The sequence below is a fragment of the Rhinolophus sinicus genome, linkage group LG12 (assembly GCF_036562045.2).
Source record: "Rhinolophus sinicus isolate RSC01 linkage group LG12, ASM3656204v1, whole genome shotgun sequence".
Classification (NCBI taxonomy): Eukaryota; Metazoa; Chordata; class Mammalia; order Chiroptera; family Rhinolophidae; genus Rhinolophus; species Rhinolophus sinicus.
The window spans coordinates 46,741,570-46,758,543 of NC_133761.1; the positions used below are offsets into that span (position 1 = coordinate 46,741,570).

A 16,974-nucleotide genomic window follows, 5' to 3' on the forward strand; every position below is an offset into this window, starting at 1 on the left:
TGGGTCATATCCAGATCTCCTAAATCAGGATATCTGGTAGTGGGGCCAGACAATTTGCATTTTTAACATGCTCCTCAAAATTCAAACTAAGTTTCCCCTTTTATTTTCATCAAATCACTCATTTAAAAACAATGAAACACGGACACAAATAAATCCCACTGTGAGATGTAGTGCAGAACACCATAACTCCATGAAAAGTGTCTGAATAAAATCAGAAAAACATGTTTACATGGTTACACTCATAGTTACCTCCTATTTTTCTTAGCAAGGAGCATTAATTGCCTCAAATCACGTCTCCCCTGGCTATCCGGCCACCTGAGATACCTTTTCCCTCGCTCGGCAGTGTTGCCACTACGCAGCAGGTGCAGACAAACAGCAGCACCTGGCAGCTGTCGATTCACATTCGACCGTGTAACAACCAAACACATCTCTTAAGAGCAGAGCTTGTCACTCACCCTCCGATTTCCAGCATGTTGACAGCACTTGTGTAAGCTTCGCAAAGACAAGCCCCAAAGTCAACTCTACTCTCTGGCCATCACCTCCCGGCTGCGACCGGCAGGCTGACCCAGACCCCAGCCTCGCACGTGGGCGCACCTGGACGCCACTTGGCAGGCAGTACAAGTCGGTAAAACACAGGGTGACAGCCGAGGGACCCTCCAGTTCGAAAGTTCAGGAAGTGAAGTTCCGTCCTCTCCCGCTCTGCTCGGCTCCCGCAGGCCGCGGGTCGGTCCCCTAGTCCCCATCCCCCCCGCCCCCCAATTCTCGAAGAGAGATTTCCGTTTCTGTGCCCGTTCTTGCTCACAGCGGGGACGCTTTCGCTCCTGGCCCTGCCGCCGCTCTCCCAGCCACTTAACAAATCAGCTCAGAACGAAACACCTACAGGACCCGCACCCTCTTCCTTTTCCCTGCCGTCACCCCGAGTGTCGCCACCCCGCGCACCAGCGGCTCGCCGGCGCTTCCTAGACGCCTGTCAGGTCGCCCCGCTGCCACCCTCAGGCCGCCCGGCCTCCCAGCCATCTCCGGCTCACCTGGGCCTCGACGACGCCCGGGAGAAGGCTCAGGGTGACCAGAAGCCGCACAGCGGCCGTCCCCCGCCCCGCGCCGGCCCGCCGGGCCCCCCGGCTCATGCTGCCTGCTCTCTGCACCGCGGCCGGCCGGGCCCCTCCGGACAGGGGAACGGCGGGTGGCCCGGACGACAACCCACAGGGACGGATGCCGGCGGCCGCGAGATTCCAGGGTCAGAGGTCCGAGCGCCCGGCAGCTGCGAGTGAGGCGGAGAGCCGAGCGCCCCCACCTCACCCCAGGAGGCCCCGCCCCCTCACCCGGCCCCGCCCCCGAGCGCGACGCCTTATGGGAGTTGTGGTCCCGCGCGAAAGCCGGGGCCGCAGCAGAGCGAACTTGGCCCTGCGCTGCTCCGCCTCGCGGACTTGGACTCCAAGGCGGCCAATGAGACAGGACCACGCGGGCCCCAAAACAAGGGAGGTGGGGGCCGGCGGAGCGTCCCCTCTCCTCCCGATTGTCCTGGAAACACGGCCCGGCCTCCTGTGTCGTCGTCCCTTAACTCGTACCGTCGCGGAGTCCAAGTTCGCCCAGTACCTATGTACATTATTAGGACCTTCGAATTCAAATCGGAGGCGCTTTCTTCGTCTCAGTCACTGTCCTGCGGCCTTATCCACTGCGGGAACCTAATAAGCCACCTGCCACTTGTAGACGTGGCTTCGGCCCCTCGTTCCTTTTGTACGTCCCGGATGTGGATGCCATCCTGTGTCCTGCCTCACTCCCACTCCTAGGTTGACACATACTCGTACAACACAATGCACGTTTAAAGAATGGGAACAAACCCAAAAGTTCATAATGAAATATGGGAATGGGGATAAACACACTGAAAAACTTGGAGTGATATAGAGTGGGTTCAGCTCCCACCTCTATAAACATTCTAGTTTACGTGGTTTTAGGCAAGTAACTTAACCTTTGGGCACCTCAGTTTATCCGCCTATAAGGGAATACAATAATGCCCGCCTCCACCATTGTTCTAGGATTACATGAGATTATAGATACAAAGGAAGTCTTCAACAAATGATAGCTGCTATTTTATTAATAGCCTTGATGTCTAGAAAACTAGAAATACGTCCCCTTTTATGTAGTGTGTATAAGTTAGCCATCCCTTCTATAACAAATTACCACTAAGGAGCAACAACAAAAATAAATTTACTATCTTACAGTTCTGGAAGTCAGAAGTCCAAATTGGATCAGCCAGGCTGCCTTCCTTCTAGATGCTTTAGGGGACAATATGTGTCCTTGCCTTTTCCAGTTTCTAGAGGCCACCTGCATTTCTTAGCTCATGACTGTGCATCACACTGTGGCATCTTCACTCCCTCTGTTCCCATTGTCACATGCCTTCTCTTTCTGAACCTAACTCTACTACCTCCCTCTTTAAAAGACCCTTGTGATTACATAGGGTCCATTCAGACAATACAGGGTAATCTCGCCATCTCAAAATCCTTAATAACATCTGCAAAGTCCTTTTCGTCACATAAAGTAACATATGCACAGGTTCTGGGGGTTAGGCTGTGGGCGTCTTTGGGGAGACATTCATCTCGCACAGTGCTTTATGCCTTTCAGAGCACTTTCATGATTCATGGGGCCTAGTGCGACATGAAAAGGTAGTATCCTGGTTCCAAAAATATAATAAAGAATTTCAAGACATGCAGGGTTCTGCTAAGCACAGAGCCCTGTGGGACCGGACTGCACAGGGCACATGCCTTTTTCTCTTCAGCAATTCTCTCTTCTGCCTCCAGCATGTCCAGCTCTTCCCTACCTTAAAAACCAAGAATTTTTGCTTGCTTCTTCCAACGACTTTTTCCATCTTTCCTCTATTTTCTATCCTCCCAATCTCCTCTTTCCCTCACATGAATGGGCTCTGTCCCCATCATTCTACTAAAGCTTTTCTCTTACCAAATCCAGTGGTAAGAGATTTTCTCAAGGTTCCTTGTCTCTGTGCGGCATTGGTTGTTATTGGTAACACATACTTCCTGGGGATTATATTATATAAAAAAAAAAATCCTGGGCATTTTTTGTTGTTAAAAAAGGTGGATTATAAATTTTTTATTATAAAATCTCAGCTCCTTTAATGGACTTTTAATCTCAGGTCCTCCAGGGCTTATGATATCAAGTGTAGAATCCATGGTCTATAGATAGAGCCCTTCTAGATTTTTCATGAGTGGTCAGTTTGCTCAGTTAGTTGTTAGAAAGAAGACAGCAGGCAAAAAAACTGCACTGCAGGCTCAGGTAGCTTTTCTCTGTTTGGTTACCTGACCCAGAAAGTCGCAGCAGCAAGGAAACTGCCTATGTGTTTTCAGCTTAGAAGCCTGACACACAACTTCTAGGGATGGATGGGTTTTTTTCTTGGTGAGTGAAATTAGAAATCACAGGTGTTTATCATCAGATACTGTGTACCCAAATTCATTCATAATGACATCTGTTGGGATCTGTGTTAGTGTTAATTGTTATGAGTGTTATGAGTCTTTTGTGAACAGACTCCCATCCTCTTTGTTCTCTCACCCTGGTCTCTTTGTTCAATTTCACTTCCCCTAAAATCAGGTGCACTAACACTAGCACTGTGAGTGGCATTGGTGATGTCACCTCTGCTTCCTGCAGATTCCTCAGTGATGCAGTTTACACCTTTCCATCCCTAATGCCATGGTTGGAAGTTTTCACAAAGGAAGGAAAGTGTGTACACTAAATCTTTGGTTGCAAGCCCCCAAAAAATCACCTCCAGCTAAATTCTTTTTTAAAAGACTAACGAATGAAAAAAAATGTGGAGTCACTTACAGAAGATACCACCACTTGCACCTCCCATGGGGACAGCGTTTAGATTCTAAGCAGAGTCTTTTTCAGGGTCCCGCCCTTGGACTGATCAATTCCAATCCCTTGTAGTCCTTTGTCCCTCTTATCAAAATTCAAATTCCTTCTAGAGCTTGGCTTGAAGGGGGAGAGCAAGCTCCTGGACTGTCCGCCCCACAAGAGTACACAAAATGAGCAAAAGGGAGTTAGACAATGAACAGTGAACGCTCTACCTTCCATTGTTAATAGAAAGGAATTGATGCTGGTCAGACAAAAGCAACAGATGTGCCCTTCAGGAAGTCGTGTTTTCAGTCAGGTACTCCATTCAGGCTTACTTTTTTTTAACCTCAGCTTGTAGGCATATGTTCTTTAAACCATCACAGATGTCCTGAGGGTGGGACACCAAGAACTGCAGATCAGGACGCTGGCAGCCTGGGAAGGACCACAGTGTGCCTGCTGTCATTTAGGTAATTTATGATTTACTGCCATCAGCTGGATTAGATGAACCTAGTTATCCGGAATTGAGGTATAGAAAAATTGACCACATTTATCAAATGGGAGAATTTATGGGTCTCCCAGATCTATTCATCTGAGAAAGGTCAGGGCCAGCACTGACGGAAATTCTGCCAGGGACAGCTGTGACTCTATTTCCCGATTCAGAATGGAGCCAAACAGAATCAGCCATGGATGACCTCAGTGTGCTTCGTCTCTTCCAATGAATAGTGTCAAAATGTGCTCAAGTCAAAATTAATCTTATTCGTTTTTGGAATGTAGTCACACTGACATCAAACACACACACACACTCACCCAGGTTTATATTTCTTGCAGGTTCACTCCATTTTGTTTTCAACTACAAGTGATCTCTCATCCCTCTCATCTCTTTGTTTCCCCTCCCCTCCGTCCCACTCTCTGTCTTCCTCTTCTCTGAGAGGACAACCTCATCATCTCATCCCCATATCCAGAGTGAGTCATCCAGAGTCTGATGGCAGGTCCTACCCAAGACCTTCACTTAGCAGTAACAGTTCGCTGCTGCTCTCTGTTAGGACTTAGTGTTACCTGTGTTTATGTGTATCATAGACATCTAGAATGTGAAGTTTTCGAGGACTCCATCTTCTCATACCGAGTTATCTTTAATGGCTGTTCAGTTCCCATGAACAATAGTCAAGAAATATTTGTTAATGTTATTTAGGATCTCAGTTTAGAAGACGTCTCTCTCAGAACGAATCCTGAGTGTGGTGTGCCTGAACATTTGCTGGGAAGTGGCTGCATTGCACAGAAACGGTCCTGGAGAAGGCAGTGAGATGAAACTGGCCGCCTTTCATTAACGCAACAGAGTACAGCTCCTTAAACAGAGGGGCGTTTGATGACTATCAAAAAGACTGAGGGAGTACCAGACTCGTCAGAGGAATGGTTAAGACCAATTCCTGGGAATCCATTCCTTCAGGAGTTTTTTGTTTTGTTTTGTTTTTCTCAAGCACAACTGGAAAGACTATACCTAGTGGTTTTTGAAGCAAAGGCCTGAGAATTGTCTTGACTAGATTACTGTAATTTTTAAGAGACTTTATGAAGTAACAAAATTGCACTAAGTAGTTACATTTCCAAGATATCATCATATGCATTGTGTTTCTGTGATGATTTTATGGCTTGGTTAACTTGTGGCTTCTAATGAAGGTGGAACTCATTGATGAATGGTGCTAAATAAAAGTCAAGGTAATGGGGTGGAAATTTAATAATACCAGTAACTTTTAGGCTGAATTGTGATTAATGTACCTGCTGAGCACTGGCAATCTGTTGTGTTTAAACAACTGTAGCTGCAAATAGTACTGGTGTTTTAACAATGGGCCATGGCAATTTTTTAAAAAGTGGATTTGCGCCTGTAACTGAATTATAAAGCAAGAAATCCTATTTGCTTGATGATAGGATTTCTGAATTTTACTGAGGGAATTTCTTCTCCTTTTCTTTTCACAAGTGACAGGGATTAAAAGTAAAGTGAACGAACTTGGTTAGCCTGTGGCTTGTTATTAGATACCTTCCTAAAGTATATGCTGTTTTTCTTAAATATTTACTCAGCTGTCACACTCTCAAGCATTTTCGCTTAATAGCATTAAAACTGATAAACTCAAGTAAGTTAGATTTATTTCCATTTGTAAAGAAGTTTACATAATGATATATGCAGTTTGGATAAAACCTTTTACATAACAAACATGGTTATGCTAGACGTTAATATATAATGTGATGGGCAATCTATTAGATATAAATAATTGGGAAAACTGGAATTCTACAATAATTCTGCAAATTTCCTCCTTCCTCCTAATTTCTATAATGCAAAAGACTTCACATAATCATGAAGTTCTATGTAATTATCTGCACTTTGGGACCGTCTGACTTGACCCTTTCATGTCCCACTCCAGTCCACTTCATAGGGTCCAGGGTACATCACACTGAGGGCAACACCGAGTGTTTGCACAATGGAAAAAAACAGATTTCACAGGAAGTGGAGAGGGACAGGATTATGGACATGGGGAGTGCCGATAGGGAAAGGCAGAGAAGGTTACAGGTTATAAGTGGCTCTGGACGTGTTCCTGCGTCAGCACTCACCAAGTTTTTCCCTTCTGTCAATCTGTACCCACAGTCACTAGGAGCCCCAAGAAGTATAGTTTCTCCAAATTCAGTTGCTTTTTCCTGAGTTCAATTGAGTATGTTTATTGAGTCCAATCAGTTGCTTCATCCTGGCTTCTTCTCCAAGTGTCACATCTGTACTTCCTCCTCCAGCACTGGACCCTCTTACCCACCTCTGTCCCCAGTGGAGTCTGATTTTTGTTCTGCAGCCTCAGTGGGGCAGGATCCCGACCTCCTGTGCACCATTCTCTCTCATCTGCCAACATCTTGACTCAGCTTCGGACTCTATTTGGCCTTAACAGAATCACACACACTTGCTGGTTTCTGTTTTGTGTTATTTCCTTTGTTCTGCTTTGGGACTTTTAATGATCTCTCTGATCCACCTTCTGTACTTGAGCAGGATGGCCATCTTGCATTTAGAATGTTAAGCAAAGACTTTGTGTTCTTTTCACATAAAAAAGACAAGCATAGCACACACTCTGCCAAGCATGATAAGGCCTCTGACCTAATGCCTCTTAGGGTTGGGATCCCAGTGGAATTCTCACGGTCTGCGACTGTGCACAGTCACGGAAGGAGAACTGACTCTGGGTGGTGAACACAAAATACAATATACAGAAGCAGGACCAGTCACCACACTAAACAACATTCTAGGGGCTCTTATAGTCCCCCAGAGTGAAACAGGTCATTTACCCCTCTCCTTTCTTTCATGATTGCAGGTTTCACTTTCTGTTCTACAATGTAATAAAATCAACTCACTATTTCTTAGAAAATACTAGCTATGTTCACCAGTCTGCAATTGCCACCAGGTTATAAAACAATCAGAACACCCAGAGAAAATATCCAGTTATTTCAGATTACTTTACAATATTACTTGAGAGAATTTTCCCCCACATTTTCAGATCTTATTTTTAAACTGTCCTGAAATCTGATGTTCCTACTCTGTGGTGCTTTCTTCAGACGTCCCTGGATATATCATACAACTAAATTAGAGTGAGTCTTCATGTACCAAATAATTTACCTAAGAAGTCCCTCATCAAAAAACTTCATTGTAGTTTTTAAATTGCCATGTATAAAAATGTACTAATTCACCCAAAAATTGCTCTAAATTGTTAACAACAAAAGAACATTTTGGAAATTAGTAGTTGTGCTTATTCAAAACTTAAGTTCATATCTGAAAGGTTTGTGAAGTCAATTTTTCAATAGACTATTATTTAAAGAAGTTTTAGGTTCAAAATTGAACAGAAAATACAGTTCCCATATACTGCCTGCCCCCCCCCCCAGGTTCCCCCACCAGAGTGGGACATTTGTTACAGTCAATGAACCTACATTGACACATCACTGTCACCCAAAGCCCATCGTTACATTAGAGTTCACTCTTGTGTTGTGCAGTCTATGAGTTTTGACAAATGTATAATGATGTGTATCCACCATTATACTATCACATAGAACAGTTTCTGTGTTCCACCTGTTCATCCTCCCTCCCCAATGAAATCATTTTTCTAGTAAACTTTCTACCTTGAGGTTTAGGTCACAAATGGGTAAGTGCATATCAGCTGGAATTAACTCCAACCACCAGCTTAAAACAGAATGAAACATCAAATTCATTCATCTGAAATGGTTTCTCTTTACTCTGTGTACATGATGTGCTTACAAGGGAAAAAAAATTGATGAGTAGTTGTGTCCGGCTGTCTTATTAAACATGAAAGATTATCCACTTCATCTTCTGACCAAAATTCTGAATCAAGAGCATGAGATCTGAATTTGCAGCAATCCAGGCACCCTGAGCTAAGTCAGAGACAAGTGTCTGTAGCACTGTCAAGGTTGGAAGAAAATGAAGATACAGTGACCTTCCTTGGGTAGCTTTGGGATAGCACCTGGAGCTCTGACTTCCCACGTCTCTCTGTGCCCTCACCTGTGAAGTGACCAATGGTTAGGATTCTCAGCTCCTCAACCTGTGGCACGAGGTATCCGTAGTACCTTCATGTCCCCATTTGTACCTACATAAAAAGCAGAATCCTGATTTATATTTGTTGAGTAACAACTGAAAAGTCTCTTGACTGACTTGAAAAGTTACATACAATTTATATTAATTTAAGTAGAAACCTACTAATGTGTTCTTGGTGTATAATTTCTATGATACAGAGGAATAACGTGGGTACTTCCCTGGCTGGCACTGAACTAGGTAAGAGTGGACAACCCTTAGCAGGGACGCTAAAGGGGAGTTTGAGTATCAAGTGCCTGCATGGGCCAGGGGGGTTTTGTGAGTATTTCGATCCTGACTTTCAGTGACTCCTAAAAAGCAGAGAGGTGTACCAAGTCTTTTCTCAACCAACCAACCAACCAACCAACCAACCAACCAACCAACCAACAGAAATCCTTTCTCTAATGTATTTTAAACATTTTAGAATTATCCCTTCCCCTTTTCAGGATGAGCATCGATGTCAGCAACTCAATAAGTGGCTTATTATCTTGTGTTCCCACAGTTAATAGTTTGAATTGGAAAGTAGCTCTAAACGGCACATTGAGTGAATGAACCAATCAGCAGCCATAGCTTACCAATTTCTGAAACAGACTAGACTATACACAATAATGCCCAGGAAACAGGGATGTAGTATACTCTGAGAAAAAAAATAGCAAGAAGAACTTTCAGACTCAAAGATTTAAACAGATAGCTGGTGTCTAGATGAAGGGAATTAACTATTGTGGGGCTATTTTAATAGAGTCGTTTATTAAGGAAGTACTTTAAACCATCCAGATAGCAGTGTCAGAAAGAACAATTTGGAAAAAGTCACTAAACTGTCTTAAACTATTAGTACACCATTTCTTTCAATGTTCACAGCAGCAGCTTAAGACTTTTCAGATTTTAAAGATAACCTGTTCATCCCAAAGTAAGTATCTCAGTCATCACTATCATTATATTTAAAACATAAGTAGCTTAACCAAAAATTTATTTCATTTGCAAAAAGCATACAGAAAACCAAATATATGTCTCCCACTACCACATCAAGCCACGGACTTGTATCTGTGCCCACATGTCTGCCTTTCCTCTTTGTATGCCCCACCCTTCCACACTAGCCCTATTCCCTTTGCCAACTTAAGGGCACTGCTCTAACAAATGAACAAACAACACAAACAAACAAACAACTAATTGACACAGACAACAGTATAGTGGTTACCAGAGGGGAAGGGGGTGGGGGGAGGTCGAAGAGGGTAAAGGGGGTCAAATATATGGTTATGGAAAGAGAACTGACTCTGGGTGTTAAACACAAAATACAATATACAGATGATGTGTGATAGAATTGTACATTTGAAACTTAATACTCTTATTAACCGATATCACCCCAACAGATTTAATTAAAAAAATGTTTTATTTGCAATACTACCCTTTTCTCTAATCTTCAGTTCAGAGTCAGTCTTTGATTTCTCAAGGAAGGCAGTATTTTATAGTAACATTGGAGCAACCATTTTTACTTTGAGCATCCCTAGTGAGGTTAAATAAGAGAGTTGGGATTGTCAAAAAGAAGGGACAACTTTGAGCTCAGTGAGGGTAAGGGAGGGCCATGCCTGCGTGTTCACCAATAAATCCCACTCATAGCATCAAGCCTGGGCTAAGGACTCTTAATGTTAGCTGTTACTATTATAGTGAGGACTTGGCAAAACTCATTGAATACTGTCAATGTGGAGGCGGGCAAAAGGTTATAAGAGACAGGACAGCACAGGGCCCTCAATAAAAGCCTAAATGGCCCAGAAATGTCAGATTCTCTGACCTTGTTATCGAACCAAAACATGTTGTGGGGGTAGCAACTGACCATACCCAGGAGGACTTAATATTATAGGGTCATCATAGCAAAATAAGAGAAATGAAAACAAACAAATCAATAATTAGCTAAAGAGGATCCGTAGCACAGAAACCGTGATGTGTGTCAATAACCGTAAGTCACCTGTCAACTCCCAGTCCTGTGCAGCCATTAAACCACTATCTCCGGAGATGGCCGGGCTGTAGAGCTGCCTCAGTTCTCTCAGGCACAGTTTGCAGTCTGAGATAAGGTTTTCATTATGGTGATCTTGTATGCATCCTTGTCACCATAAACGGGTATCTGAAACAAAAGATCAAATGTCGCTAGTGGTTTCCCTTGGCTCAATTTCCCTCTCATGTTTGAACAGAAACAGAAACAAAAACAGCTCACTGTCGTTTCCCTTGAGGGGGGGCTGGAGCACCTACAAGGAATGAGCCCGGAAATCTGCTGCTGCCTCACCCCCACGCCCACCCCACCCCCCTTCTCTGAAACCTGCTTCTTATGGCTCATAAGGAGGCTTAGCAGAGACTAGGTTACAACCAGTGGAGGTACTTTTGCCTCGCTCTACTTTGAGATCTTCTATCAACAAACTCTCTTCCTGCATCTACTTTCAGGGCCCTGGTTCACCTGTCCTCGACACCCTATCTTCCCTACGAGTACTCCCTCTTCTCCAGAGGAAAGGGAAAGTAGCCTCTCTTAACCCAAGGTTGGAGAACTCTGCTATACTCGAAACAAAACAAGACAAGGTCTTATACTGGGAGGAAGAGGAAACTATCCTGTACTTTGTATTGTAAGAAAGTTATTCTAATCAATAGACTGGGACCAAGGAAAATAAAGATTTTAAAAAGGCTAGTGAGTTGAACGTTGATTGACGAGTAGAAACCAAAAGAAAGTTATGCTTTCCCTGAGGCAATTATAGATAACATGACCATGGTTAGTAGGCTAAGCCCACACCCATTGCATGATGGGATACAGTCATGATCTTCTCCGCCAAGGACACGTTCTCAGAACTGTGTTGTTAGGCAATTTTGTCCTTGTGCAAACACCACAGAGTGCATTTACACAAATCTAGATGGGACAGCCAACTACACACCCAGACTATGTGGTACAGCCTATTGCTCCTGGGCTACAAACCTGTACAGCATGTTACTGGACTGAATACTGTAGGCAACTGTAACAGAATGGTAAGTATTTGTGCATCTAAACAGATGGAAACATAAACAGGTACAGTAAAGATCTATTATAATCTTATAGGACCACTGTCATATATGCGGTCAGCTGTTGAGTGAAGCGTCGTTTACAGTGCATGAGTAGTGCTACCTAAGTTTCCCCATTTAGCCAAGACCCTCACATCACAGCAAAGTGAGCTCACGTTGGTAGTGATCTCCTGCTCCTGGTAGAAACAAACTCAAAAGCTCTCTTGGAGGAAAATAACTCCAATTGAGGCATTCCAGGTTCCCATAGGTTAAAATCAGTGAAGTACGAATTCACAATTAAAAAAAAAAATCACCAAACATATAGGTATTATCTGCTATCAGTAAAAGTCAGAAACAACAACAGATTTAGGCCTCTAAGGATTCCAAGGATGGGAATTATCTATCAGATTCTGATATCAAAATAACTATGTAAGACATGGTTAAAGTCTGATCAAATTAAATGAAGACCAAATTTTTTAAAATGAGCAAACAAAGGGCTGCCAAAGTCTATGTAAAAAAGAACAACAACCACAACAACAAAATAACATTTAAAAATGAAAAATATAATCAGTGATATTTCACACTCATCACATAGATTAAAAACTAAACTACATGCAGGTGAGGGAATTAGTTAACTGGAAGATAATACTGAAGAAATTACCCCAATTTCAGTATAGAAACTAGAAGATGAAGAATATGAAAAAGAGGTAAGAGATATGAAATCTAGAATGAGGAGGCGCAACAGACACTGAATCCCAAGATGAGAGAAAATGAAAGAAAGGAAATATTCAAGTAGCTAATGGGCAAGAATTTCCTCGAAAGGATAAAGGACACATACCCACAAATTTAAGAACCCCAGTGAATCTCACATGATGAATAAAAAAAAATCCACACATAGACACTTTGGAGTGAAATTGCAGAATAGACAGTTAAATAAAAAATCTTAAAAGCAACCATAGAGAAAAAGCAGATCACTTCTGAAGGAATGACAACTATACTGCAGATTTCTCAAAGCAACAGTGTTAAGAGAGAAGACAATGGAATAAACGACCTCAAAGCCTGAGAGAAATTCTGTGTCAACCTACAATTATGCACCATCAGATCTATATTTCAAAAATGAGGGCAAAATGAAGGCATTTTCCTATTGCTTAAAGCCAAAAAGTTTATCTCTTACAGATACTAAAAGAACTAATAGATGATACACTTTCAAAGGAAGAAAAACACCCTCCAAAATGAAAGTCAGAGATGCAAGAATGGATGTTGAGTAAAGAAATCAGTAAATATAAATTAATATAAACACACACTATGTGTATTAAAAAATATTAATGCCTAATGAGGAGTTTAAAAAGAATAAATAACAAGTAAATTGGGAAGGGGAAACCAGGTAATGCTGTATTTCTTGATCAATGTAATGATTACATGAGAGATATTACTTTGTGGAAATCAAGGTATACATTTATATTTTCTGCACTTGTTTGGATGTATGTTATACTTCAGTAAACATACAAATGAATGTATGTATATATGCATATATTTAAGTATCTATTTTCTTATATATACATTTTTTTAAAGAAAAATAACACCTGCATCTGGCCAGTTTAAAAGCAAGTTCTACCAAACTTGAAAGCAATAGATCACACCAAACTTATAAAACCTCTTCTGAAGAATAAAAACAGAAGTGGTCTCCATTTCATTCTGTAAGACAAGTCGTACATTAATAGTAAAACCAGACAAGGACAGTGTGAGAAAGGAACACGAAAGGCCAGTCTCACTCATGAGTAAGATGTCAAAAAGTCTCAAACCAAATATTAGCAAACTGAATCCAACAGCATATAAAAAAGATGACACAGTTGAGTTTATTCCAGGGACATAAGAGTGGATTAACGTTAAACAATCAATGTGATATATTAACAGATTGGAGGAGAAAACCCATATAATCATCAACAGATATGGAAAAAAATTAAAACTCAGTAGCTATCTATGATTAAGGGGAAAAACTCTTACTAAATTAAGACTAGAAGGGAACATCCTTTATTCAATAAAGTTTACATGCCAGAAATACAACAAACATTATACTTAATGGAAGACCTCTAAGCTCCCCTTGAGATAGTAACAAGATAAGTGATTCCATCATCACTGCTACTGTTGAACATAATATTTTGAGGTCCTGACCAGCACTCAAAGGAAAGAGATGATGTATGTATAATTAAATAGAAGATGGCCTGAAAGAAAAATAAGGAAAGATATCCCATGATTTGGGATGAAATACTTTTACATTATAAAAATATCAATTATCTCCCAATGAATCTCTAAATCTAGTGCCACCGCAGTTGGATTTTTCTTGAGAAACTCAACAAATTTGTTCTAAATTTTCCATACATAAATAGTGGTCCATAAATAATTAAGTCAATCTTTAAAAAGAAAAAAGGGACATCTTGCCCTCCAGATATTGACAGACTTCAAAGCCATTAAGGAAAATTGTAAACAGTGACGGTGGCCAAAGAACAGATCATAGCCCAATGGAACAGAAGGGAAAGCTTTGAGATAAATTGACATCTCGAGCAGCTTTTCCACTTTCCTCTCTGCATGAGACGTTTTATCGGGAAGGTTTAGACTGTCCAGGACAAATGCCTTTCCAGCGCCACGCTAACTGTACTGACCTCTTGAATTTACATCTTTTTTTTTCTTTAAAAAAATTTTTTGTAACAAGTATAATTGACTTACCACATTATATTAGTTTCAAATGTACAGCATAAAGAGTCAATATTTGTATACATTGTGAAATGATCACCACAATAAGTCTAGTTAAAAATCCATCTCTTGAATTTACATCTTATCTAAGCTTCTTGAAGGAATGGTCAACTAAAACTAGAGTGAAACCTGGTGATGAAGATGGATGGTGAAGACACTGTTAGCCCTGCTAAACATGCCTTTTTTCTGTTAAAATGGCTATTTTCCACCATGGAGCTACATAGGTAATTTATTACAAGAGAATAAATATTCAAAAGTAAATATTCTGATGAAATTAATAGCTCTACTGTAGTCGCCATTTTTATACAATTATAAAGTCTTATAAAAGATTAATGTTCACCGAATGCTCTTTTGTAAGAGCATTTAAGTCAATCTTGCCTTTTGTTTTGTTTTTAACTTTTGACAAGTTTTAATGGGTCATTTATCCCCTCTCTTCCCCAAGGATATTTTTCCTTGTTCTCCTTTTACATGTAATCTCACTGCAAGGTACTTCCTATGTCAAAATGTAGAACTGGGACACACCTCTTTTAATTTCTTCTTCTTTTTTTTCCCTGTTATTCTATTCTGGAATTTCTTACAAAGGTTTCATTCTTCATTCAGGGTTCAAGTACAGAGCAATGGCTTTTGATTTTCCTTCCTTGAGATCAATCCTAAATCTTTGAAGTGAATAAAGTGTTTAAGTCAGCTCTGGTATTATTATTTACATGCCCTTTATAAAGCTTGAATCATTGTTAAAAATGACATACGGCATTTGTACGCACCTGGGTAAGATCTGGACAGAAAGCATAGACAAATGAAAGCACTTTGATGTGCTTACAAGAATGTAAGAACATTTAAAATTTGTGTTTAAATTTGTTAATATAGCTACATTACATATTTAAAAAATCTGTGAAAATATTAGTTAGTGATGGCACTGAAGACCTACCTACTGGGTAGGGAGAAAGGTAGGATGGGGGTGTGTGCAACCTACTGGGAGGCAGATACCTCCCAGCCCAGCCTGTCCACTTCCAGAGCTCAGGTCTCAGAGGTCTCAGGTAAAATCAGTGTTTTGATCATTCCAAAGGATCAGAAAAACCTTCCTCCAGTAATGCTAGCGAAGGCCAAAAAGTCAGCGCCCTCACCTCCCCCCAGCCAGCTCCTTTCAGAGTAGTTGCACTGGGGGGGGTTAGAGTCATTTCTCAGGGTCTCCAGGTCCCCCAGTAGAGCAGATTTGTCATAAGGAGTAGGCAAAGGGGAGCCCGGGACCTGGGCACAGAGGGAGGGAGCCCAGAAAGAGATTGCCACCTGCTACCCTAGGGGATTTTCTCCCCTCCACGTCCAAAAGGAGGTGCGGCATTGAGTCCCAGATTCACGTGTACATGGAGTCAGACTATCCACTGAAGCCCTATTTGCCGCCCACGCCTCATGGACTTGGGACCCTGAATGAGCCTGTTTCAGGAGAAGCCTCTTCCAGGACTGGTGAAACCAAGCCAGTGGGACTGCCCAGGGCTTCTGCTGCTTGGAGCTGACATGCGGCAGGGATGAAAAAGGTCTAGAAGTCCCTTTCTTTCTATATCAGCCCAATAGAATGGTCCCTTCGAATTGTATCTATAGGAAACAGCTGACATGTGACTGTGCAGTTGAGTGTCCCACCGGGCTCGGAGCCAGTAACGTCACTAACAGCGGCATTTGAGCCCTCACTATGTGCCAGGCTTTATATGCTTTCCACGGGGCACCTCTGTGGGAAGGGGCTGCTCTTTCTTCTGTTTTTGAAAGGAGGAAATTGAAGCTCAGGAATTGTCCATAACTCCCCAAAGTCATAGAAGGGACAAGAAGTGACACAGGACTTGGCTCTTACAATCTGATTCCAGGGCCATTGTCCTAACCACACACACCCGTGTTCCGGGAGTCTAATTATAATTATGCCACAACTCACTGTATGACCTTGTGCAGTCATTCATCTGAAAGGCCTTGCTTTCCTTATCTGCTGTTAAGCTGCTTGTGAGCTCAGATTTTTTTGACTGTTATTTGAGCTCTCGTTATTTGGAAGGGTTTGGCAGATAGAGACTTTCTGAGTGAACTTTTTGGTGTACATTAATTTTGCAAGGCCATTTAGTATTTTTTAAAAAACTTTTATTTATTTAAGTGTGTTTTTCCAGGACCCATCAGCTCCAAGTCAAGTAGTTGTTTCAATCTAGTTGTGGAGGGCACAGCTCACAGTGGCCCATGTGGGGATCGAACCGGCAACCTTGTTGTAAAGAGCACCGCGCTCTAACTAAGCCATTTAGGTTTGGTCTCTGTGCTTCACTGCCTAGTTTACCACTCAAACTGAACTGATCTACTCCATCCAGCCCCAAATAAGCACCAGCGACAAGCTTTTCGTTTTCTTCACTTTGGGACAAACCTTTTTATTTGGAGTGCACTGTTTCTCAGGAGCCTTTTCCTCCTCTGACCTCTCGGTTATAGGACTCACATCAGCTCTGCCTTGTGAATCTTCCCTGATGGCCTTGAACCTGTTTTCCTCTGTGAAGAACTCAGATTTTATCGTTTAGAAGATTACTTGCACCAAGTACCAATATTGACTCCTATAATATACTGAATTCCAATGTAATTAGGATTTGTAGCAAAACTTGCTTATGTACAAATCACTTATATTAAGCAATCAGGTAAAACCACCTTATTATAAGAAAATATTTTGGGGTGGGGTAAATAGACCAGAATATGGTATCTGGAATTGGAGACACTGCAGTTAAAATCCCAGTACTTATTTTTTTTTTTCTAACTAGTGT

The 16,974-nt window shown here is 41.8% G+C and overlaps 1 protein-coding gene across 1 annotated transcript in view; it reads right to left on the minus strand.

The window, feature by feature from the left end:
• Positions 1 to 1,324, minus strand: part of ERO1B (endoplasmic reticulum oxidoreductase 1 beta) — a 50,377-nt gene extending 49,053 nt beyond the window's left edge. Inside the window, exon 1 of the mRNA XM_019746996.2 lies at positions 1,029 to 1,324. Within this exon, the coding sequence (XP_019602555.2) occupies positions 1,029 to 1,127 (99 nt within the window). The 5' untranslated portion in view covers positions 1,128 to 1,324. The remainder of the gene's footprint in view (positions 1 to 1,028) is intronic.
• Between the last annotated feature and the right edge of the window lie 15,650 nt (positions 1,325 to 16,974).